A 26,720-nucleotide genomic window follows, 5' to 3' on the forward strand; every position below is an offset into this window, starting at 1 on the left:
GGAGGTAGGGCTCTGGGGGTTGTTGACCAAAACTGTCTCTGATGTTATCAATCTTCTGCTTGAAAAATGAGGCAAAGTCTTCAGCTGAGATGAGTGGGGAGGGAGGAGGTGCTGGGGGACGGAGGAGAGGATTGAAGGTGTTGAATAACTGTTTAGGGTTGTGAGACAGGGAGGATATGAGAGATGAGAAGTAGGTTTGTTTAGCTGTGGCGAGTGTGGTCTTGAAAGTAGTGAGGGACTGTTTGAATGCGATGAAGTGCTCTTTGGAGTGGGATCTTTTCCTTCTGCGCTCAGCAGCCCTGGAAGCTCGCCTCAGTTCTTTGGTCAGGCTGGTGTGCCAGGGCTGTCTGTTGATTTTGCGAGCTTTGGTATGTGTAAGTGGGGCAGCAGATTCCAAAGCTGCAGCTATTGTGGTGTTATGCAGCAGCGTCATCCGCATTGTGTAAGGAACTTATATCTGTGAGAGGGAGGAGGGATTCAGAGAATGAGTGTAGGTCAAGGTGTTTAAGATTTCTGCGAGGCTGTGAAAGTTTGTGGGGTGGGAATTGTAGATATGGAGTGGAGAGGGAAGAGAATGTGAGAAGGTTGTGGTCAGAGAGAGGAAGAAGTGAGTTAGAGAGGTTAGATAGGGAGCAGAGGCAGGTGAAGATGAGGTCCAGTGTGTGGCGATCTTTGTGGGTGGCTGTAGAAGACCATTGAGTGAGGCCGAAGGAGGAAGTGAGAGTTAGAAGTTTAGTGGCAGCTGAGAGGGAAGTGTCAATGGGGATGTTGAAGTCGCCCATGATGATAGTAGGGATGTCCGCGGAAAGGAAATGAAGTAGCCAGGTGGTGAAGTGGTCAAAGAAGGTGGTGGCTGGCCCTGGGGGGCGGTAGATGACAGCCAGTTGGAGGTTGGAGGGGGAGTAGATGCGCACACAGTGCACCTCAAAGGAAGGGAGGGTAACAGAGGGTGGCAGTGGGATTGGGGTCAAGGAGCTGGTATCTGACAGGAGAAAACCAACTCCTCCGCCATGTTTGCTGCTGAGGCGGGGGGTGTGAGAAAGGTGGAAGCCACCATATGAAAGTGCAGCAGGAGAGGCTGTGTCAGAAGGGGTGAGCCAGGTTTCGGTGATGGCGAGGAAGGAAAGTTTGGTAGTAACAAAAAGATCATGGATGTAGGAAAGCTTGTTGCAGACAGAGCGAGCGTTCCACAGAGCTCCTGTTAGTGGGACTGGGGAAGCGGGGGCTGGGTGGATGGGTATAAGGTTGGAGTGGTTACGGAAGGTTGTGATAGAGCGTGGATGGGAGGTAGAAATGACTGTGGGAATGTGGTGAGGAGGTCCAGGATTTGGAGAGATATCACCAGCAGTGAGAAGGAGCAGAGAAAGTGGAAGGATGGGAAATCTTGAAAAATGAAATTCTCAAAGCACAATTGTTAACAATTCCGAAAAGAGGGAAGAATAGGAAGCATTTAAGGAAACCAGGATGGATGAACACAGAACTTAAGCACATGCTAAAAAGGAAGAAAGAAATGTTTATAAAATGGAAAGAGGGAGGCATATCTAAAGAAGAATATAATGCTGTCTGCAGAACCTGCAGGGCACAAATCAGATTATCTAAAGCTGACAATGAATTGAGGCTTGCAAGAGATGTCAAAAGCAATCATAAAGGATTTTGGGGATATGTCAAAAGTAAAAGAAAAGTCAAAGATGCTATAGGATTTTTACAGGATGAAAATGATGAAATAGTAAGACAGGATGTTGAGAAGGCCGAACTTTTAAATTCCTATTTTGCATCTGTTTTCTCTCAGAAAGGAAATGTAACCTCAACTGTTCTTCACTGTCCTATTAAGGGAATAGAAGAATCCAGGATATCTATAAACAGAAAGATAGTGAGGAAACACTTAGCTAACCTAAATGAATTCAAGTCTCCAGGTCCAGATGAATTACACCCCAGAGTACTGAAGGAGATAGCAGAAGAAATTTTTGAACCCCTCTCCATAATCTTTGAAAATTCTTGGAGAACAGGAGAAGTCCCAGAAGACTGGAGAAGAGCAAATGTTGTTCCTATCTTCAAAAAGGGGAAGAAGGTGGACCCAGGCAACTATAGGCCGGTGAGCCTGACTTCTATACCAGGAAAGTTCTTTGAACAAATTATTAAACAACATGTATGTCAGTACCTAGATAAGAATGAAGTGATTAAACAGAGTCAGCATGGGTTTGTAACTAATAAGTCATGTCAGACTAACTTAATTTCCTTCTATGATGGAATCACTGATTGGGTGGATCAAGGAAATGCTGTAGATATAGTATATCTTGACTTCAGCAAAGCATTTGACAAAGTATCTCATACAATCCTTATTGAAAAAATGATGAAGTATGGATTGGACAAGGCAACTGTTAGGTGGATTCATAACTGGCTTAGTGATCGGACCCAAAGAGTGGTCGTAAATGGCTGCACATCCAGTTGGAAGAATGTCTCAAGTGGGGTACCACAGGGCTCTGTCCTGGGCCCTGTATTATTCAACATCTTTATCAACGATTTAGATGAAGGAATTGAGGGTAAACTGATTAAATTTGCTGATGACACAAAGCTAGGTGGGATAGCTAATACTAGAGAAGAGAGAGAGAGGATTCAAAAAGATATAAATAAACTGGAGCAGTGCGCAGCAACTAACAGAATGGTTTTTAACAGGGAAAAATGCAAAGTACTACATCTGGGCAATAAAAATGAAAAAAGCATATACAGAATGGGAGGAATAGGGCTAAGCAACAGCACATGTGAAAAAGACTTGGGTATACTAATAGATCACAGACTGAATATGAGTCAACAGTGTGATGCAGCAGCAAAAAAGGCAATTGCAATTCTAGGATGTATTAACAGAAGCATACAGTCTAGATCACGTGAAGTCATTATTGCCCTCTACTCCTCTTTGGTCAGACCTCATCTGGAATATTGTGTCCAGTTTTGGGCACCACATTTTAAAAAAGACATCGACAAACTGGAGCGAGTTCAGAAAAGAGCGACCACAATGGTGACCGGTCTGCAAACCCTGTGTTATGAGGAAAGGTTGCAGGATTTGGGAATGTTTAGTTTGCAAAAGAGAAGACTGAGAGGAGACTTAATAGCTGTCTACAAATATCTAAAGGGCTGTCACATTGTAGAAGGATTATCGTTATTCTCATTTGCACAAGGAAAGACTAGAAGCAATGGGATGAAACTGAATGGGAGGAGACACAGATTAGATATTAGAAAAAACTTTTTGACAGTTAGAGTGATCAATGAGTGGAACAGGCTGCCAAGAGAAGTTGTGAGTTCTCCTTCAATGGAAGTCTTCAAACAGAGGCTGGACAGACATCTGACTGGGATTATTTAGCGAATCCTGCTTTGAGCAGGGGGTTGGACCAGATGGCCCAGGAGGTCCCTTCCAACTCTATGATTCTATGATTCTAAAGTGTTAGCAGGTGGGAGCAGGAGAGGGCATGAGGGGGCTGTCTGTGTTTGGAGACGGAGGATTGTATGTTAAGGAACAGTTTTGAGGAGGAGATGAGGTGGATGGGGAAGACTGAAGAAGAGATGAACAGTTCCTTACTAGGAGTAGGGATTAGGGGAATTAGCAGAAAGTGAAGGATTATAGGGGTGAAAGTGAAAACAAACAGAAACATTGTTTACAGTGACTGTGTACAGTTACCTTCAGTTCCAATTCTGGTTTTAATTCTAAAATTTATCTTCAGACTTCTAGGACACACTTATAGGAATCACACTGCAGAATGAAGTATATGCAGACTTGAGCTATGCAATATATGTACAACTAAGTGAAGTCAGGTGTGAAGCAGAGTGGCGTGGTCTCTGCTCATCTTGGCCAGACAATTAAGAGTGGACCAGATGCATATGATCAAGCCAGAGTAAACAAGGTCATAAATAACACTGGGGTAAGCTGGGGTTAGCTGAAAGGCATACCATGTGAATGCTAGGTGCAGAGGCAAGTCTATGTGCAAAGCTGGGTGATGTACTATGTGCTCTTCATAGACAGACAGCAGGAGAGCTGGGTGGATGAACATACCATGTGAATGCTAGGTGCAGAGGCAAGTCTATATGCAAAGCTGGGTGATGTACCATGTGCTCTTCATAGATAGCAGGAGAGCTGGGTGGATGAACATACCTGACGTAAGAATAGGTCCTGGCGTGGCCTAGCCAGTCTTTAGACCTGAACCCAATAGAAAATCTTTTGATAGGAGTTGAAACTCCATGTTGCCCAACGACAACCCCGAAACCTGAAAAATCTGGAGATCTGTATGGAGGATTGGGCCAAAATCCCTGCTACAGTGTGTGCAAACTTGGTCAAGAACTACAGAAAATGTCTGACTTCTGTAATTGTAAACAGAGGTTTCTGTACCAAATATTTAGTTCTGTTTTTCCTTTGTATCAAACAGTGATTTCATGAAATTAAATTCAAATTGATTATGTAAAAATCATAGAATGTGATTTTCTGGATTTTCATTTTTAGATTCTGTCTATGTCAGGTGAAGTGTACCTGTGATAAAATTACAGTCCCTTCCATTCTTTGTAGGTGGGAAAACGTGCAAATCGGCTGTGTATCAAATACTTATTTTCCCCACTTTATGATGTATGAGGGGCTGTTATCTTTGGATCTTTCTTTACAGCTGACCTGTCAGTGTGTGGAGGGAAGCGGTTATAGCCACCACTCTCTGCACACAATGATGACAAACTACGTCAGCGCCTTCCCTATGACAGAAAGTGTGAGGCTACTGGGTGGGGAATGAAATTCATTTCCTCCCAGCAGTGGGGCTCTCTGGGTGGGCGCTATACCATGTCAGAATGGTTTTGAACCTGTAGATTAACCCCATACTTGCCGTTTTAAATGGGCTGAGAAAATCGAAGCAAGCTGCGATTGTCAGCGATTCTCGGCCGAGACTCGCAAATGCAAGAACAAATTACACATGGACCACAAGTGTGACTTGCGAGAAATACGCACTGGTGTCCTAATAGCCGCTAAATCATTTGCCGGCTTCTGTAAAATCATTACAAAACCCGACATGAAATGACGCATGGTTTACATACAGTAAACCATTTCATTTCATTTAGTTTTTTATATGTCTGTGACTAATAATTAGATTACTACCACTGACGTCACTGAGGCTGCGCGGAGTCCCTGGCTGACTGGAGGTAAACTGACAGCGTGGGAAAAGGTTCAGAAACTTTCCCACGCTTATTAGTTCATCTCCGGTCAGCCGGGGGGCGCCTGCGCAGAGATGAATTAATTCATTCTGCAGTGGTCTCCGCTCTGCACACCTCGTACACACGCGGCTCTGCTCCGTACACCTCGTACACACACTGCTTCGCTCTGCACACCTCGTACACACGCGGCTCTGCTCCGTACACCTCGTACACACTGCTCCGCTCCGTACACCTTGTACACACACGGCTCCGCTCCGTACAACTTGTACACACACGGCTCCACTCCGTACACCTCGTACACACACGGCTCCGCTCCGTACACCTCGTACACACACGGCTCCGCTCCGTACACCTCGTACACACACGGCTCCTCTCCGTACACCTCGTACACACACGGCTCCTCTCCGTACACCTCGTACACACACGGCTCCTCTCCGTACACCTCGTACACACGCGGCTCCGCCCCGTACACACGCGGCTCCGCTTCGTACACCTCGTACACACACGGCTCCTCTCCGTACACCTCGTACACACGCGGCTCCGCTTCGTACACCTCGTACACACGCGGCTTCGCTCTGTACACCTCCTACACACACGGTTCCGCTCCGTACACCTCGTACACACATGGCTCCGCTCCGTACACCTCGTACACACACGGCTCCGCTCCGTACACCTCGTACACACGGCTCCGCTCCGTACACCTCGTACACACACGGCTCCGCTGCGTACACCTCGTACACACACGGCTCCTCTCCGTACACCTCGTACACACACGGCTCCTCTCCGTACACCTCGTACACACGCGGCTCCGCCCCGTACACACGCGGCTCCGCTTCGTACACCTCGTACACACACGGCTCCGCTCCGTACATCTCGTACACACACGGCTCCGCTTCGTACACCTCGTACACACGCGGCTCCGCTCTGTACACCTCCTACACACGCGGTTCCGCTCCGTACACCTCGTACACACATGGCTCCGCTTCGTACACCTCGTACACACGCGGCTCTGCTCTGTACACCTCCTACACACACGGTTCCGCTCCGTACACCTCGCACACACACGGCTCCGCTCCGTACACCTCGCGCACACACACGGCTCCGCTCCGTACACCTCGTACACACACGGCTCCGCTCCGTACACCTCGTACACACGCGGCTCCGCTCCGTACACCTCGTACACACGCGGCTCCGCTCCGTACACCTCGCACACACGCGGTTCTGCTCCGTACACCTCGTACACACGCGGCTCCGCTCCGTACACCTCGTACACACGCGGCTCCGCTCCGTACGCCTCGTACACACGCGGCTCCGCTCCGTACGCCTCGTACACACGCAGCTCCGCTCCGTACGCCTCGTACACACGCGGCTCCGCTCCGTACGCCTCGTACACACGCGGCTCCGCTCCGTACGCCTCGTACACACGCGGCTCCGCTCCGTACGCCTCGTACACACGCGGCTCCGCTCCGTACGCCTCGTACACACGCGGCTCCGCTCCGTACGCCTCGTACACACGCGGCTCCGCTCCGTACGCCTCGTACACACGCGGCTCTGCTACATCCCCCCTGTAAACCCCTCCTGACCCCACACAGAAACTTCCCCTCATCCAGCACCATGACAACCAGCACAGCAGAATCCTGCATACACTGAGGGCCCTGATCATGTGACCCCTGACTCCTCCCCTCCTGTGACCTCATCCCAGGTCCTGTGCGCACAGAGCAGCCATATATGTGGAGTGCGGCTCTGCAGGTGGAGGTAGGTGCTGGAGATTCCCCATTACTGGGCACAGGGGGCAGTAACCCCTCCATTACTGGGCACAGGGGGCAGTAACCCCTTCCTTACTGGGCACAGGGGGCAGTAACCCCTTCATTACTGGGCACAGGGGGCAGTAACCCCTTCATTACTGGGCACAGGGGGCAGTAACCCCTTCATTACTGGGCACAGGGGGCAGTAACCCCTTCAGCGCTGAGACTATTTTAGTCCTTTTTTGATGCCACTTATGATAGTACAAGTTGCCCCCACAATATGTCCCCCCTCCTCCTAATAAATAAACCCTCCCTTCCCCCACTCCTGGTACAGATACAGATGACCCCGGGACACAGCACTGACCTCCTGGGTCAGGTTCCCAGGTCTGGAGATGTGGTCCCGGGCTGGTGCTATAGATGTATGAGGGGCTGTTATCTGCGGTGTGAGCTGTACATGGAATGGAGACATTCTGGGGACCGATAATCCCAGAAGAGGAAAACCAAAACAAATGAACTGGAGTATAAGGGCTCATACTCACTTGCGAGAGACTCCCATGATTCTTGTGCGAGTCTCTCGCTTGAAAACCTGGCACTGCCGCCGGCACTGGGGAAAGAGCGTGCTGCTACATGTATTTCTATGCAGCCGCACGCTCCGGTCCGAGTGCCAGCGGCAGTGCCAGGTTTTCAAGCGAGAGACTCGCACAAGAATCATGTGAGTCTCTCGCAAGTGAGTATGAGCCCTAAGTTGGTAAATATGGAATGTGTAGTAGCTTGTTCACACCGGCCATTACACAGACAAAACCTAAGAGAGACTCTAAATGAACATATACCCTACTATAAGTAAAAAGCAAAAGTGCATGTAAATAACAGGGTACTTAGTACACTCGGTTTTTGATTAAAAAAAAAGCATAAAAGCCCTCCCATCAGCCCCAAGGTGTAGCCAATCAAGACAGTACTAAGCTCTAGTATTAAAACCTTACCATGTGTCAGAAATGACCTCAATATCAATAAGGGCTGAGCAGGATCAGGACCATGGGATGCATTAGAAGAGGTCTGGGGACACGAGATGAAAACATAATTCTCCCTCTGTGCAAATCACTCGTCAGACCACACTTGGAGTATTCTGTGCAATTTTGGACGCCGGTGCTCAAGAAAGACATTACTGAACTTGAAAGGGTTCAAAGGCGGGCTACTAAAATGATAAATGGAGTTGGTTCACTACAATACCCAGAAAGGTTATCAAAATTAGGTCTATTTACTCTAGAAAAGAGAAGACTTAGGGGAGACCTAATATATATGTACAAGTATATCAGAGGGTAATACAGAGATCTCTCCAATGAACTGTTTGTACCAAGGACTGTGACAAGAACAAGGGGGCATTCTCTTCGTTTGGAGGAAAGACAATTTCTGCACCAGCATAGAAGAGGGTTCTTCACGGTAAGAGCAGTGAGGCTCTGGAATTCTCTTCCTGAGGAAGTGGTGATGGCCAACTCACTGAATGAATTTAAGAAAGGAATGGATGCTTTTCTTGTGAGTAACAGTATAGAAGGTTACGAATAACTGAATATTATAGGTAGATGGTTGACCCAGCTTAGGGGAAGGAATTTTTTTCCTATGGAGAAAATAGGCTTCTACTCTGTGGGTTTTTTGCCTTCCCCAGGATCAACAATGCAGAACAGCTGCACTAAAACTGAACTAGATGGACATAAGGTCTTCCTTCAGCCTTCAAAACTATGTTACTATATATATTACCCAACTGTAGAGACCCAGCAATGGAAGATACAGTTGAAAATAGAAGTTTCCATACACTATATAAAAAGACACATCTGCGTGTTTTTCTCAATATCTGACATGAAATCAGAATAAACCTTTCCCGTTTTAGGTCAATTAAGATTATCATAATTATTAATATTTGCCAAATACCAGAATAATGAGTGAGAGAATTTTTTAAGGCATTTTTATTGCTTACTACAAAATCAAAAGTTTACATACATTTCTGTAATATTTGGTACCATTGCTCTTAACTCCTTAGTGACGGAGCCAATTTGGTACTTAATTCCCAGGCCAATTTTTACCATTCTGACCACTGTCCCTTTATGAGGTCATAACTCTGGAACGCTTCCATGGATCCCGGTGATTCTGACGTTGTTTTCTCGTGACATATTGTACTTCATGATAGTGGTAATATTTCTTTGATATAACATGCGTTTGGGCTATGCATGACGCCGTTTAAACTGATATATTCATCTTTTGATCCTAGACTTTTACCTAATAAAGATTTAGGTGCTTTCTGAATAGCTGTGGGCTCATGTCTATTTCTTTTTTTTTTTATGTTTGATGTGTGAGTATATAGGATTCATTAGTAGATGTCAGGAAAAAAGAGAATGTTCTAAGAGTAAAGATAGTAACACATGAATGATTCTTGTGCCACCACTGCTTGAGTCCTCCACCAGTCTCTGTATTTCCTGGTCAGTCCCAACAAATTTGACATACCTATGACCAATTGATTGCCGAAGCAATGGCCGTCATAACTAGTGATTGGGAGAATGCAGTAGATGACTTGTTCAGCAATTCAACTTATGTTCCAGTCTATACAAGACTAGAGATTACAACACCTACATGTTATATCATCTCATATGTTTCCTTTATTATATCCAGTAATTGTATTATTACTAGAGATGAGCGAAGGAGGGAACCGAAGATATTCGCTCATCTCTAATTATTACATGGGATTTTGGGGATTCTTTGATGATGTTACATCAGTCTCACCTTCGTCACATCAGGGTCCCTATGAAATTGGATCCTCTCAATATGATCTTCTATATTAAGACATTTTTTCTGATTTACCCATCAAGGTTCGATATGGACAAGAACGCAATGGCGGAGAGGCTGTTAGAACTTAACCTAGAGATCCTCTTCCGGCTTACTGGAGAGGTGAGAGATTCTGATGACGTCACATTACATCATTCTTATCTATGGGAATAACAGATGGACAGAACTGGAGAGGTGAGGACTCTGGAAATGTCTGTAGTGAGATTTATTAATGTGTCTCTCCATAACCAGGATTACACAGTAGTGAAGAAGACCTCTAGTGAGCGCTGTCAGGCCCCTGTGTCTGAGGAACGGGGAAGACCCCTGAGCCCAATCACAGGGCCTCCACCTAACCCCCTGATACATGAGGACATCAATGACCAGAAGATCCTAGAACTCACCTACAAGATGATTGAGCTGCTGACTGGAGAGGTGACACTGCTGGGAATGCTGGGACATTATATAGTAATGCTATGAAGGGATCGGGGGATGACAGTATCATTTTATGTGTCAGGTTCCTATAAGGTGTCAGGATGTTGCTGTCTATTTCTCCATGGAGGAGTGGGAGTATTTAGAAGGACACAAAGATCTGTACAAGGACATCATGATGGAGGTTCCCCAGCCCCTCACATCACCAGGTAATAGACAGGACTAAATACACACGGCCTATAATTATCTGTATGTAAAGAATTAATTCAGTCCCTGTATGTGTTTCCTCCAGAACTACCCAGTGAGAGGACAACACCAGAGAGATGTCCCCGTCCTCTTCTTCCACAGGACTGTAAGCAAGAAGTAATCGATGTTCCTCAGGATCATCAGGTAGATGGAGAAGATGTCATGAGATCTCCCCTGTGATGTGTAGACGGCTGTGAAGGTGTTGTGCTCAGTTTTGTTTTATCCACCAGTATTATATGTTTTATGTAATGTTTTGTGTAATTAGAAAGGTGGATATGGCAGGATTGGAGCTGATCATAGATGTGACTTCTCCATCTGCCTGACTTTTACAATATTTGTTTCAGGGTAAAGATCTGACGCACACTACAGAGACATTTGTTAGGAGTGATAAGCGGAGTAAAGAGGAGATTTCTACAGATATCTGTCCAGGTGAGTAGTAACCACTAAATACAGAATCACAGATTCTTCTCAGTCGTCAGCTTTCACTGCTTTATCGGTGGTGTAGTCCCAACAAGTCACAATCAAGTGATCACCATTCTTCCGTTTGATCCCTATATGTTCCTCCACTCTAAAATATTCCAATTTCTTTGTGCATTGAAAGCCTTTCTATAGAGCTAAGGCCAGGTTCATACTGCGTTAAGGCAGCCCGTTCAACGCATAGTGTTGACGGGCTGCGTTAATGCTATAGCATAACGTGATATGTGTTATGCTATACCACTAGTGGTGACAGAGCCTCAGACACTGCAGCCCGCGTCCGAGGCTCCGTCACTAAATGACGGCACATCGCGAATGCATGCCGCTTTACGGCATGTGTCGCGATGCGCCTGATAATGAGGGTTAATGGCAGCGTTAATGTACTGCGTTACACCGCGTTATGCAGCGGTGTAATGCAGTCCGTCTAACGGACTGCCATAACGCAGTGTGACCCCGGCCTTACAATGTGAAGGATCCCCCTGAAATTAGAAGACACTGACTTATTTGCCCTGATATGTAACCTACGAATCCAACTACCAGCGTACGTAGAATGTGCTGACAAGTTAGAAAATCTCTTGGGAAAAAAAAATATGATGGGCCTCCAAGACAAAGGTGAGGGTAATGATGCTGTTACCTTCCTAGAATCCTGATATCTTATTGGATGAATCTACCTTCTCTCCCTTCTGTGTTGCTGACTGTGCTAATATGGTCACTACAAGACCAGGTCCAGGTTTGTGGCCAAACTTCTCTTTTATGTTCTACAACATTAATTGTGCAGTGAGGGCCAAGTGTGAATTCCTCTGCAAGAAAACAGAGTTTCCCTTTATACTGAATTTTCAATTTCTTTTAAAACCAACTAACTTCAAAGAGAATTGTGATAAACTGAAAGGGAAAAAGAACATTACACCTGTGCCATGATACATCTCTAATCTGTGTGTGCCTGATGGCTGTATATATATAAAACTTCTGTGAAATCAAACTGTCCACTTAGGAAGCGACACTGATTGACAATCAATTTCACATGCTGTTGTGCAAATGGAATAGACAACAGATGGAAATTATTGGCAATTATCAAGACACACTCAATAAAGGAGTGGTTCTGCAGGTGGGGACCACAGACCACATCTCAGTACCAATGCTTTCTGGCTGATGTTTTGGTCACTTTTGTGGCCAATAATTTCCAACTGTTGTCTATTCCATTTGCACAACAGCATGTGAAATTGATTGTCAATCAGTGTCGCTTCCTAAGTGGACAGTTTGACTTCACAGAAGTTTGATTTACTTGGAGTTATATTCTGTTGTTTAATTGTTCCCTGTATTTTTTGAGCAGTATGTGTGTGTGTATATATATAATATCTAATATATAAAGCTCAAGTGTGTGTATGTATGTGTGTGTGTATGTATGTCCGGGATTGGCATCCGCACCGTCGCAGCTACAGCCACAAAATTTGGCACAGTCACACATGGACCCCGAGAGTGTCCTAGGCTATTTTGTGAGGTGAAATTTTAACCCCGCACGTTCCAATTCACCAAACAATTTTGCCCCTATCTACATAATGGGGAATAAGTATGTGTGTATCAAGCCCCGCCCCTCATTATGATGTCATAATGGTTGCCATGGCGACGCTGTCATCATAGGTTGCAAGCCCCGCCGCTCACTATGATGTCATAATGTTTGATTATGGGATGGAGGCTGTGTGATGGGTATATGGGCACTGGACTATGGGATGGAGGATATGTATGACGGGTATATGGGCACGGGACTATGGGATGGAGGATATGTATGATGGGTATATGGGCATGGGACTATGAGATGAAGGATGTGTGATGGGTATATGGGCATGGGACTATGAGATGAAAAATGTGTGACAGGTATATGGGCACTCGAATATGGGATGGCGAATATGTATGATCGGTATATGGGCACTGGACTATGGGATGGAGGATGTGTATGACGGGTATATGGGCACGGGACTATGGGATGGCGGATATGTATGATGGGTATATGGGCACGGGACTATGGGATGGAGGATATGTATGATGGGTATATGGGCATGAGACTATGAGATGAAAGATGTGTGATGGGTATATGGGCACTCGACTATGGCATGGCGAATATGTATGATGGGTATATGGGCATGGGACTATGGGATGGAGGATGTGTGAAGGGTATATGGGAACTCGATTATGGGATGGAGGATATGTATGATGGGTATATGGGCACGGGCCTATGGGATCCTGGATATGTATTATGGGTATATGGAAACGGGACTATGGGATGGAGGATGTGTGATGGGTATATGGGCATGGGACTATGGGATGGAGGATGTGTGATGGGTATATGAGCACTCGACTATGTGATGGAGGGTATGATGGGTATATGGGCACGGGATTATGGGATAGAGGATAATTATAATTTGCCATAACTAACCACAGTTAGTTACCATGCCCGGGCAGCGCCGAGCTCTTCAGCTAGTATATATATTTATTTATGTGTATATATTGTGGTGTAGTGACCACTGTGTCCGCTAGGGGGCACTGTTGTGAGCTTATTTTCGGGTTTGCCTCTGGCTTCTTGGTGAGGGTTATGGAGCTGGCTGTGCTGACAGAGGAGTAGTGAGTTCTCTATCTGGACTCCCTCTGTTGGCGAAGGGAGGTAATGAAGCTGATCTAAATGGCAGAGACCGGCCACCTGAGGAAGAGGACTGCGATTGGACATCAGGAGTTTCTGATTGGATTTAAGGCAGCCAACTCCCTAGTTTCTTGCTGGTAATTTTTCCTGACTGTGGCTCCTGGTTTCCAGTTTGGTTCCTGCCTTCCTAAAGCTAAGTTTTCTCTGCTATTGTTCATATGAGTTTTCGTCTGGTTTACTTAGTTTTTGTGTTCAGCCAGCCCTGGCTGGGACTGGGCTGAATCCCCATTTTTGTCTCTGATCAGTTGATCTCTTTTGCTCTGTCTTCAGAATATACCTGAGTGCTGATATAGTGATTTGAAGTCTAGCGACTTCAGGGCCTTTTTCTATCAGACGTGTTGTACATTCTTTTTGGCAGGGTTTTTTGCGTGATTGCAGACAGCAGCTTTTCTTTCCTGTTCTTTCTAGTTAGCGAGGGCCCCAACGTTTGCTCAGCCTATCTTTCTACCTGTGTCTGTGTTTTCATCTTGTTTCACCGACAATACATGTTGGGGGCTGTCTATTGCTTTGGGGTCAGCTGTGGGGCAGTTTAGATTTTCCCTTTCTTTAGGCTTATTTATTTCTCCGGCCGTGACGAGGCATCTAGGACCACCGTAGGCACGCTCCACGGCTACTGCTAGTTGTTGTGGATAGGATCAGGGGTCTGCAATCCGCTAGTTACCAAGCTCTCCGGTTTTCTGGGCTTAGCTTGCTTTTTGTTTTTTCATCCTCGGTGACTCATTCATAACAGAATCACCAGCCATACCGCAAATTCTAGGGTACTCAAAAGCAGGAGAGAATTGTAAAAAAAAAAAAAAAAAAGTGTCCGAATTTTTTTTTTTATATGTATATTTTCTCCTCTTTTTCTCTGGGGACGTAGGAGGATTCTTTTTTTTTTTTTTCTTTTTCTCCTTGATGGAGATTAAGCAATTGTCTGATCGTGTGGAGCAGCTCGCTGCTGAAGTGCAGGGAATTTCCGCCTATCTCACTCGTTCACATGCTGTTGAACCAAGGATCCCTGCTCCTGATGTGTTTTCTGGGGATCGATCTAAATTTTTGAATTTTAAGAATAATTGTAAATTATTTCTTGCCTTGAAGCCTAACTCATCGGGGAGCTCTGCGCAGCAGGTTAAAATTGTCATCTCCTTGCTGCGCGGCGATCCCCAGGATTGGGCGTTTTATTTGACACCTGAAGATCCTGTTTTGACTAATGTGGATGCATTTTTTCAAGCCTTGGGGTTGTTATATGATGAACCTAATGCTATTGATCAAGCTGAGAGAGCCCTATTGGCATTGAACCAGGGTCAGGATCCTGCAGAGTTATACTGTCAGAAATTCCGAAAGTGGGCGGTCCTTACTACATGGAATGATAGTGCATTGGCAGCTCTCTTTCGGAAGGGTTTGTCTGAGACTTTAAAAGATACTATGGTGGGATTTCCTGTTCCCTCTGGTCTTGACGATTCTATGTCATTAGCCATTCAAGTTGATCGGCGTTTCCTGAACGCAAGACTACACGGGAGGCGCTGCCACATTTTGAACAAATGTCTGAACCTATGCAATGTGATGGAGTTTTGACTAGGTCGCAACGTCAGGAGTTTAGAAGGCGTAATAAGCTGTGTATTTTCTGTGGAGATGCCTCTCATGTTATTTCTGTCTGCCCTAAATGAGAGAAACGTTTTGCGCACACATTTGCTGTGGGTGGTGTACAACCTAAGTTTCTTTTGGCAATTACACTGATCTGCTCCTTATCCACATTTTCCGTGAAGGCTTTTGTGGATTCAGGAGCGGCCTTGAATCTAATGGACTTGGATTTTGCTAAACGTTGTGGTTTTCCTATGACACCTCTGCAGATGCCTATTCCTTTGAGGGGTATTGATGCTACTCCTTTGGTGAAGAATAAACCTCAGTTTTGGACCCAGGTGATAATGCCCCAGACCACCAAGAAAATTACAGATTTTTGGTGTTGCATAATTTACATGATACCATTGTTCTGGGGTTATCCCTGGTTGCAAATCCATAATCCGGTTTTGGATTGGAAATCTGTGTCTGTGGTGAGTTGGGGTTGTCGGTGTGCTCTTGGTGACACTCCTGTTTTCTCCACCTCTCCCCAGTCGCATGATGTTCCTATTTGGCTGATTTTTATGATGTACTTAGTGAGAGCAAGTCTGCGTCTTTGCCTCCTCATAGGAGTTATGACTGTGCAATTGAGTTGATGCCTGGGTGTAAATTTCCCAAGGGTTGGCTTTTCAACTTATCTGCACCCGAACATGATGCTATGCGATCCTATATTAAGGAGTCGTTAGAGAAGGGTCATATTAGACCATCCTCGTCACCGTTAGGCGCTGTTTTTTTTTTTTTGTGGCCAAGAAAGATGGTTCATTAAGACCGTTTATTGATTATCGCTCCCTTAACAAAATTACGGTTAAATTTCAGTATCCGTTACCCCTGATTTCTGATTTATTCTCCAGAGTTAAAGGTGCTTGCTGGTTTACTAAGCTTGACCTCAGGGGGGCGTATAATCTTATTCGCATCAAGCATGGGGATGAATGGAAGATGGCGTTTAATACTCCGGAGGAACATTTTGAGTACCTGGTGATGCCTTTTGGGCTCACTAATGCCCCTTCTGTCTTCCAATCCTTCATGAATGATATTTTCCGGGACTTTGTGGATAAGTTTTTGATCATCTATCTGGATGATATTTTGATCTTTTCCAGGGATTGGAATTCTCATGTGGAACATGTTCGGACTGTGCTCCAGATTTTGAGGGAGAATTCCTTGTATGTTAAGGGATCGAAGTGCCTTTTTGGTGTACAGAGGATTTCATTTTTGGGATTTATTTTGTCTCTGTCAACTATTGAAATGGACCCGGCCAAGGTACAGGCCATTTATGATTGGGTTCAAGCCACTTCTTTTAAGGCTCTCCAGAAGTTTTTGGGTTTTGCTAATTTTTTTCGTAAATTTATAGCTAATTTTTCTGGTATTGCTAAACCACTGACTGATTTAACTAAGAAGGGTGCTGATGTGCTGAATTGGTCTTCAGAGGCTGTTTCGGCCTTTCAGGAGCTGAAGCGGAGGTTTGCTTCTGCTCCGGTTTTGCGGCAACCTGATGTCTCACTTCCTTTTCAGGTGGAGGTAGACGCTTCAGAGAATGGTGCAGGAGCTGTTTTGTCCCAAAAAGATCCGGTGACGTCTAAAATGAATCCCTGTGCCTTCTTTACCCGAAAGGTCTCCCCATCTGAACGCAACTATGATATGGGGAATCGGGAATTGTTAGCCATGAAATGGGCATTTGAGGAGTGTAGACATTGGTTGGAGGGAGCTAGACATCAAGTTGTGGTCCTCACTGACCACAAGAATTTGATTTACCTTGAGTCGGCCAAATGCTTGAATCCTAGACAGGCTAGGTGGGCCTTGTTTTTTACGCGTTTTGATTTTGTGGTCTCCTTTCTTCCAGGCACTAAGAATGTTAAGGCAGATGCCCTTTCTAGGAGTTTCTTTGCTGATTCTCCTATTGTGACCAAGCCTACTACCATCCTAGGTGAGGGGGTAGTTCTTTCTGCCATCTCTCCCGATTTGAGACGTGCTCTGGAAGAATTCAAGGAGGACAAACCTGAGCGTTGTCCTATGGGAAAATTGTATGTTCCTGACCAGTGGAGGAAGAGAGTGATGTCTGAAGTTCATTGCTCCGCATTGGCTGGTCATCCAGGTATTTTTGGTACCAGAGATTTGGTGTGTCGGTCTTTTTGGTGGCCCGCCTTATCTCGTGATGTCAGGAATTTTGTGCAGTCCTGTGGGACTTGTTCCCGGTCTAAACCCTGTTCTCGCTCTAGTGGGTTGTTGATGCCCTTGCCAGTGCCTAAGAGGCCATGGACCCATATTTCAATGGATTTTATTTCTGATCTTCCTGTCTCTCAGAGAATGACTGTTATCTGGGTGATTTGTGATAGATTCTCTAAGATGGTCCATCTTGTACCACTCCCAAAGTTGCCATCTTCCTCAGAGTTGGTACCCTTGTTTTTACAACAGGTGGTTCGGTTGCATGGGATTCCGGAACATTGTATCGGACAGAGGAGTTCAGTTTGTTTCCAGATTCTGGAAAGCCTTTTGTTCCAAGCTGGGAATTCAGTTGTCCTTCTCCTCTGCGTTTCATCCTCAGACGGGCAGACGGAGAGAACAAACCAGACTTTGGAGTCCTATTTGAGATGTTTTATATCTGCTGATCAGGATGATTGGGTTTCATTTTTGCCCTTGGCCGAATTCACTTTAAATAATAGAACTAGTTCTGCCACCTTGATGTCGCCCTTTTTCTGTAACTTTGGGTTTCATCCTCGATTTTCTTCATTGCAAGTGGAATCTTCAGCCTGCCCAGGTGTTGACACTGTGGTAGAGAGAATGCAGCAGATTTGGGACCAAGTAGTAGATAAGTTGTCTCTCTCCCAGGAAAAGGTCCAGCGGTTTTCTAACCGGCATAGGACCATTCGTCCCCGGTTTAAAGTGGGTGATATGGTTTGGTTGTCATCAAAGAATATCTCTATGAAGGTGGCTTCTCCAAAGTTCAAGCCAAGATTTATCGGACCTTACAAGATTTTGGAGATTCTTAATCCGGTTTCTTTTCGATTGGCTCTTCCTGTTACGTTTAAGATCCATAACGTGTTTCATAAGTCGCTGTTGAAGAGATATGTTGAGCCAGTAGTTCCTATGGCTGCACCTCCTGACCCTGTATTGGTTGAAGGTAATGTGGAATATGAGGTAGAGAAAATACTGGATTCTCGTCTGGCTAGACGGAGACTCCAGTATTTGGTCAAGTGGAAGGGTTATGGCCAGGAGGACAATTCTTGGGTCTCTGCCTCTGATATTCATGCCGATAGATTGGTTCGTGCTTTTCATCGGGCCCATCCTGATCGGCCCGGTGGCGTGGATGAGGGTTCAGTGACCCCTCCTCAAGGGGGGGTACTGTTGTGAGCTCATTTTCGGGTTTGCCTCTGGCTTCTGGTGAGGGTTATGGAGCTGGCTGTGCTGACAGAGGAGTAGCGAGTTCTCTATCTGGACTCCCTCTGTTGGTGAAGGGAGGTAATGAAGCTGATCTAAATGGCAGAGACTGGCCATCTGAGGAAGAGGACTGCGATTGGACATCAGGAGTTTCTGATTGGATTTAAGGCAGCCGACTCCCTAGTTTCTTGCTGGTAATTTTTCCTGACTGTGGCTCCTGGTTTCCAGTTTGGTTCCTGCCTTCCTAAAGCTAAGTTTTCTCTGCTATTGTTCATATGAGTTTTTGTCTGGTTTACTTAGTTTTTGTGTTCAGCCAGCCCTGGCTGGGACTGGGCTGAATCCCCATTTTGTCTCTGATCAGTTGATCTCTTTTGCTCTGTCTTCAGAATATACCTGAGTGCTGATATAGTGATTTGAAGTCTAGCGACTTCAGGGCCTTTTTCTATCAGATGTGTTGGACATTCTTTTTGGCAGGGTTTTTTGCGTGATTGCAGACAGCAGCTTTTCTTTCCTGTCCTTTCTAGTTAGCGAGGGCCCCATCGTTTGCTCAGCCTATCTTTCTACTTGTGTCTGTGTTTTCGTCTTGTTTCACCGACAATACATGTTGGGGGCTGTCTATTGCTTTGGGGTCTGCTCTGGGGCAGTTTAGATTTTCCCTTTCTTTCTTTAGGCTTATTTAGTTCTCCGGCCGTGACGAGGCGTCTAGGACCACCGTAGGCACGCTCCACGGCTACTGCTAGTTGTTGTGGATAGGATCAGGGGTCTGCAATCCGCTAGTTACCAATCTCTCCGCTTTTCTGGGCTTAGCTTGCTTTTTGTTTTTTCCTCCTCGGTGACTCATTCATAACACGGCGCTGTGTGGATGTCCGAGGAGAGAGAATGAATGGCAGAGTCGTGAATGACCATTATATATCTCAAGGTGGGTGGCCTTGAGATGGAGACTGATGTGTGTTTTGATCAGCAGTGATACTGCTGATGTGTTGTATCAATGTGTTCGGGAGAAGTCTCCAGGTAGCTGGGGAGACTGGTGGGCCAGTTGCCTACAAAACCACCCAGGGGTGTGTCTAGAACGTCATACTAAAGAATGTATGAATGCTTGTAGGACCTGTGATGAGGTCATAGCCATGTGACCCGGTGGGCGTGGCTACTGAGCATATAAGGTGGCCAGGGTAGGTCACATGGGTGAATGCAGGGACCTGCTTGGTCCGTTGTGAAAGGTCACGCTGGGAGATGTGTCTCCTGGCTAACAGCATGTGGAGTGGCTGTGAGTAATGGCTGCCAGCGTCTGAGAGTTCCCAGAGGAGGGAAGGGACGTCTGAAGCATGGAGAAGCAGCCATGAGGTAAAATCCTGACAGGGGATATAACTGTGAGGCTCGAGAGCCTGCGTATTGGACATTGCTAACAGAGTGAAGCTCTGTCATGGGCGCTATGCCGTTTATATGAACTTTCTGTTGCTGGTCATGGTTTATGATGCCGAATAAACCGCATGAATTGTTATGGTTTTATGGAAAACCTGTGCCGGATGTGATTTATTGACTGCCAAGCGAGTATCCCCCACCTTGAATGACAGCGCTACCTTACATTATATACACTCACTGGCCACTTTATTAGGTACACCATGCTAGTAAGGGGTTGGACCCCCTTTTGCCTTCAGAACTGCCTCAATTCTTCGTGGCAGAGATTCAACAAGGTGCTGGAAGCATTCCTCAGAGATTTTGGACCATATTGACATGATGGCATCACACAGTTGGCGCAGATTTGTCAGCTGCACATCCCTGATGCGAATCTCCCGTTCCACCACATCCCAAAGATGCTCTATTGGATTGAGATCTGGTGACTGAGGAGGCCATTTGAGTACAGTAAACTCATTGTCATGTTCAAGAAACCAATCTGAGATGATTCGAGCTTTATGACATGGCGCATTATCCTGCTGAAAGTAGCCATCAGATGTTGGGTACATTGTGGTCATAAAGGGATGGACATGGTCAGCAACAATACTCAGGTAGGCTGTGGCGTTGCAACGATGCTCAATTGGTACCAAGGGGCCCAAAGAGTGCCCAGAAAAAATTCCCCACACCATGACACCACCACCACCAGCCTGAACCGTTGATACAAGGCAGGATGGATCCATGCTTTCATGTTGTTTACGCCAAATTCTGACCCTACCATCCGAATGTCGCAGCAGAAATCGAGACTCATCAGACCAGGCAACGTTTTTCCAATCTTCTACTGTCCAATTTCGATGAGCTTGTGCAAATTTTAGCCTCAGTTTCCTGTTCTTAGCTGAGAGGAGTGGTACCCAGTGTGGTCTTCTGCTGCTGTAGCCCATCTGCCTCAAAGTTCGACGCACTGTGCGTTCAGAGATGCTCTTCTGCCTACCTTGGTTGTAACGGGTGGCAATTTGAGTCACTGTTGCCTTTCTATCAGCTCGAACCAGTCTGCCCATTCTCCTCTGACCTCTGGCATCAACATGTCATTTCCGGCCACAGAACTGCCGCTCACTGGATTTTTTTTCTTTTTCGGACCATTCTCTGTAAACCCTAGAGATGGTTGTGCGTGAAAATCCCAGTAGATCAGCAGTTTCTGAAATTCTCAGACCAGCCCTTCTGGCACCAACAATCATGCCACGTTCAAAGGCACTCAAATCACCTTTCTTCCCCATACTGATGCTCGGTTTGAACTGCAGGAGATTGTCTTGACCATGTCTACATGCCTAAATGCACTGAGTTGCCGCCATGTGATTGGCTGATTAGAAATTAAGTCTTAACACACAGTTGGACAGGTGTACCTAATAAAGTGGCCAGTGAGTGTATATGTATGTGTGTGTTGGCATGTCTCTTTCCCTGGTTTAATGGCATCACGCCATCTCATTATTTCCATTATGTTTTTGATACTAAGGAATTCAGATTACTGCACAATCGCTCCTGTAATGGGGAGCACTAGGTCAGAACTCATAGTAGCTCAAATGGTCCATCAAAAATGAGAGCAACTATGGTATAGTGTTGTAGTTCTTTCACTGACCATACGTTCTTATTGGAAATGTAACATGTTTTTTTGTGTGCAATGTCTCCTTTTTTACTAGTTCATTCTGTATGATGTGTTTGATGATTATAGTGAGATCAGCCTTCCTCACTTATATGATTGCAACTCTGTGGTAGTCTTTAACCCCTTCATGACCTCTGATGTACCCATTCGTAATGGTGAAATAGGGGTTCCTGACCTTTGACGAATGTGTATGTTATGCCGATCGTGCATGACACAGAAGCTGTGCCCAAGTGAACGCCCTCAGGAGCCCTGGTGACGTGACAGCTGAGATCTGGCCAGGAGTGGTGCCAGCACCGCTTTTTGCTGTTTAATCTCTCAAATGCTGCAGTAGATTACAGCATTTGGGAGGCTAGGAGACGGAGGGGTCTCCCTCTCCCATATAATCGGCACCCCTGCGACATAATCGCAAGGGCCCGATCATTGACATAGCGACCGGAGGTCATCATTGAGACCTATAGCAAGCCTGATAGCCCATAACAGGAACACGGTCTAAGAGGCTTCTGTCATTGTAATACTGGAAGGTATAATGCAATGCATTATACCAACAATAAGAGTAATAAAGGCTAAAGGCCTATAGAGTAAAAAAAAATATACATATATACCAATAAATGGGTATATTTATGTCTAAACAAAAAAATCACACTTTTGGTATCGCCGCGTCCAGAATGACCCGACGTATAAAACTGTCACATTGGTGAACATCTTCAGTGAACACAGTAAAAAAATTAAAAACGTTGCAAAAAACTATGCTTTTTCATTAGACTGCCGAACAAACAGTAGAATAAAACACTATCAAAACATTGAATATAAATAACAATGGTATAGCTAAAAACTGTCTTGTCCTACAAAAAATAAGCCACCATAGAGCTCAGTCAGTGGAGAAATAAAAAAGCTATAGCTCTTAGAATATAGCAATGCAAAAACAATTATTTTTTTTTATAAATTAATTTTTAGTGTGTGACAGCAGCCAAACATAAAAACCCAATATAAATCTGTATAGCAATCTATAATTTGAGGATATCAAAAAACCTTTGGAGGAATATATACATAATTAACAAATTGGGTAGAACCCCAAATAGGCCCTTAGTAGAAGACTTGAAAATTTAACTTTTAATTTTCAACTAAAATGTGACCAGAAGGGTATAAAATTCAGTCCCTAATCTGCCGAAATTATTTTGATCATTAAATTAACATAGTGCTGCTCTGTATTAGTGTAGTGTATAGCACCCGGGATGCTAACACATATCTTGTAGAATAGGACGATAATTTTTAGCACAAACGTCCCCCAACATGTTTCACCGTGTTAGCGGCGTCATCAAGGGATGGGATATAGGCTTGAATGGCAGCCCTCCTGTCATGATCCAGGTTGGATCTGACAGATTAAATGTTCAAGTAACCTTTTTTTTTTTCCTTTAGCTGTGCTAAAGGTAGTTTTCCCCCCAGTGGCCATTAGGGTCATTGCACTCTGGTTCCTTTGGTTTAGTGCACGTGATTATGTAACAGGTGTGATTGCTTTATAAGAGAGTGTCAGGTGTGTCAATCACTGTTGGTGATTAGTCCTCAGTTAGAAGCAAGCCTGGGTGAAGGATGGAGCTGAAGGAGAGTCCCGGGCAGCTCAGTGAGAGTCCTGGAGTGGCAGCTATGGTGTCTGCGAGGAGGGCTGGCATGGCTTGGTGGAGTTGCAGCTATGGTGTCAGCAAGGAGTTCTTGCATGGCTTGGTGGAGTGGCAGCTATGGTGCAGAGCTGCACTCATGATGCTGGACTCGGTTGCTGGAAAGCTGGACTCATATGCTGGACTCTGTTTCTGGACAGCTGCACACAGTTGGTGAACTCTGTTTGCTCCAAGGCTGCACTATGGTGTTGGATCCGGTCGGAGGAAAAGATACACGCAGGTGGTGGGCTCTGTTGCTGGGAGCGTAAGCAACAGAGCAAACCTAAGTGGTGTTTCCCTGTTTTGTCTCTTTTCCTTATGTGTGTTTTAGTGCAGTGGTGGGATTAGTTTTCGCACTGTCCACTTCACTAGTGAGGGTTTAGGTGCAGGGCGAGCTAGGGATATTAGGTATCCTGATCGGCGCCCGGTGCGGAACTGGCCTAGGGATCGTTAGGAGTGTAGAGACACTGACTCAGGGGAGTGCAGGAGGTCTCCACTTCCCCGTTCCCTATCGCAGGGCCACCATTGTTATTGTTACCCAGGTTTTCTCTTTTATTGTTTAAATTCGCCTTACTGGAGGCGGGGTTTCCAGATATACATTTATTTCCGAAATTCGCCTGTTGGAGGCGGCGTATCCAGCTGCAAAATTTATTATTTAAATTCGCCCAACTGGAGGCTGTGTATCCAGGGTCACGCATGTCATCTAAATCCGCCCTGCTGGAGGCGCTGTGTCCAGCCGCGCGTGACCATGACACCTCCATAATCCTCAATACAGTATAATACACGCTCCATACTCCTTAATAAAGAAAAATGAATCCACATAGTCTTCCATATAGCATAATGCTCCCTCCTTACTCCTACCATATATTATAATGAACTACCCATAGTCCTCCATACAGTGTAATGAACTTTCTCTAGTCCATGCAGTATAATGCACTCTCAATAGACCATATAGTATAATGCACTCTCCATAATCCATACAGTATAATGCACTCCTCATAATCCTCCATATAGTAACTTGCATTCCCCATAGTTCTCCATATACTAAGATGTACCCTACATAGTCCTCCATACAGTAAAATATACCTGCATAGTGTTCCATACAGTAGAGTGCTCCACATAGTTCTCCATATGGTATAATGCACCCCCAGAGCTCTTTATATAGTATAATGCACTCCTCATAGTCCTCCATATAGTATAATGAGCTCCCCATAGTCCACTATGTAGTGTAATGCACACCATAGTCCTTCATACAGTATAATGTACTTTCCATAGCCCTCCATACAGTATAATGCATCCTGCAATAGTCCTCCATACAGTTTAATGCATGTCCCATAGTCCATATAGGATAATGTGCTTTCTATAGTTCTAGATATAGTATAATGTACTCCCCATAGTCCTCCATACAGTATAATACACTTCCCATACACTTCCATACAGAAAAATGCACACTCCATAGTCTTCCATACAGTATAATGCAGCCCCAGAGTTTTTTTATATAGTATAATGCACATTATTGTACTCATTTTTATATAGTATATTGCACTTCCAATAATCTATATAGGATAATGCTCTCCCCATAGTCCTCCATATAGTAAAATGCACTCCCCATAGTCATCCATATTGTACAAGGCACCCCTATACTTCTCCAAACAATATAATGCACCCTCCATAGTTCTCCATACTGTAAAATTCACCCCCCAGAGTTCTTTATATCATATAATAATGCGCTCCCCATAGTCCTCTATATAGTATGTTTCCTGTAGTCTTCCATACAGTATAATGTACTCCATATAGTCATCCATGTTGTATAATGCCCCCATTATTCTCTATACAGCATAATACATCCCCCATAGTCCTCCATACAGTATAATGCGCTTCCCATTGCTCATTCAGTATAGTCCACCTCCCATAGTCCTCTATATAGTTTAATGCGCTCCAAATAGTCGTCTTTAAAGTACCTCCAGAGTTCTTTAAATTGAATAATGCACTCCTAGTCCTCCATATAGCATAATGCGCTTTTTCCATACAGTATAATGCACCTCCAGAGTTCTTTATATACTATAATGCACTCCTCATAGTGTTTTATATAGTATAATGTAAAATGTAACAGTGACCACTCTCTGCTCAGTCTTATTGACCTTTCTGCAGCTTTCGACACTGTTGACCACCGCCTCCTTCTCTCTAGGCTCCAGTCACTAGGCATTAAGGACACTGCTCTCTCCTGGTTCTCTTCCTATCTCTCTGACTGCTCCTTCAATGTTTTGTTCGCTTGCTCCACTTCATCTCCTCTTCCTCTCACTGTCGGGGTACCTCAGAGCTCAGTCCTTGGCCCCCTTCTCTTCTCTCTCTACATGGCCCCAATTGGACAGACCAACAGCAGATTTGGCTTTCAATACCATCTTTATGCTGATGACACACAACTATACACGTCATCCCCCAACCTTACCCCCGCTGTACTACAGAACGCCAGTGAATGTCTGTCCACAGTCTCCAACATCATGTCTGCTCTCTATCTGAAACTCAGCCTCACAAAAATGAACTTCTTCTGCTCTCGCTGTGTACTAACCTCCATAAATCTGACAATTCCCTCTCCGTGTGTGGCACCATAATAACACCCCAGCAGCAGGTGCGCTGTCTGGGTGTTATATTTGACACCAATCTCTCCTTCTCATCCCATATACAATCTCTTGCCACTTACACCTAAAGAACATCTCTTCAATCCTCCCTATTCTCACCATGGAAACAACAGAAACCCTCACTGTCCCATTGATCCACTCCTGCCAGGACTACTGCAACGCTCTATTAATTGGCCTCCCCATTACTCGACTTTCCCCCTCCAGTCAATACTTAATGCAGCAGCCAGGGTCATCCATCTGGCTAATCGGTACTCGGACGCGTCTGCTCTTCGCCAGTCCTTACATTAACTGACCATTCATTATAGGATCCAATTCAAGGTACTTTTTCTCACTCACAAAGCTCTCCACAGTGCAGCACCCCTCTACATCTCCTCCCTGATTTCTGTCTATTGGCCTAACCGACCTCTGCGCTCTGAAAACGACTCTCGACTAACCTCGGCACTAATCGGTACCTCCCACTCCCGACTCCAAGACTTCTCCCATGTTGCGCCAATCCTCTGGAATGCTCTACCCCAAGAAATTAGGACTATCCACAATTTGCATAGTTTTAGGCGCTCCCTCAAAACACATTTGTTCAGGGCGGCCTATCACATTCACAAATCTAATTCATTTTATGTATAAGTGTGTGAAGCCCGTTCACCAGTTCCATCTATCCCTCACTCCATCAAGATGGCTGGACCATCATTGTATATACATTATTGTACCTGTACTCTGTATCTCCTCCACCTCATTGTAGATTGTAAGCTCTCACGAGCAGGGTCATCTTATTTTGCTTTAATGATTGTATTATTAACGTTGTTACTTATGACTTGTGTTTTGAAACTGTTAAACTGTAGAGCG

The 26,720-nt window shown here is 45.2% G+C and overlaps 1 protein-coding gene across 1 annotated transcript in view; it reads left to right on the top strand.

The window, feature by feature from the left end:
• Positions 1-26,720, top strand: part of LOC141052977 (uncharacterized) — a 137,755-nt gene that overhangs the window by 105,938 nt on the left and 5,097 nt on the right. Inside the window, 6 exon segments of the mRNA XM_073550305.1 lie at positions 6,860-6,933; positions 9,779-9,857; positions 9,987-10,166; positions 10,249-10,372; positions 10,456-10,553; positions 10,754-10,838. Of these exon segments, the coding sequence (XP_073406406.1) occupies positions 6,860-6,933; positions 9,779-9,857; positions 9,987-10,166; positions 10,249-10,372; positions 10,456-10,553; positions 10,754-10,838 (640 nt within the window).

This window comes from Dendrobates tinctorius, unplaced genomic scaffold (assembly GCF_039654945.1).
Source record: "Dendrobates tinctorius isolate UK_male_01 unplaced genomic scaffold, ASM3965494v1 ptg000164l, whole genome shotgun sequence".
NCBI lineage: Eukaryota > Metazoa > Chordata > Amphibia > Anura > Dendrobatidae > Dendrobates > Dendrobates tinctorius.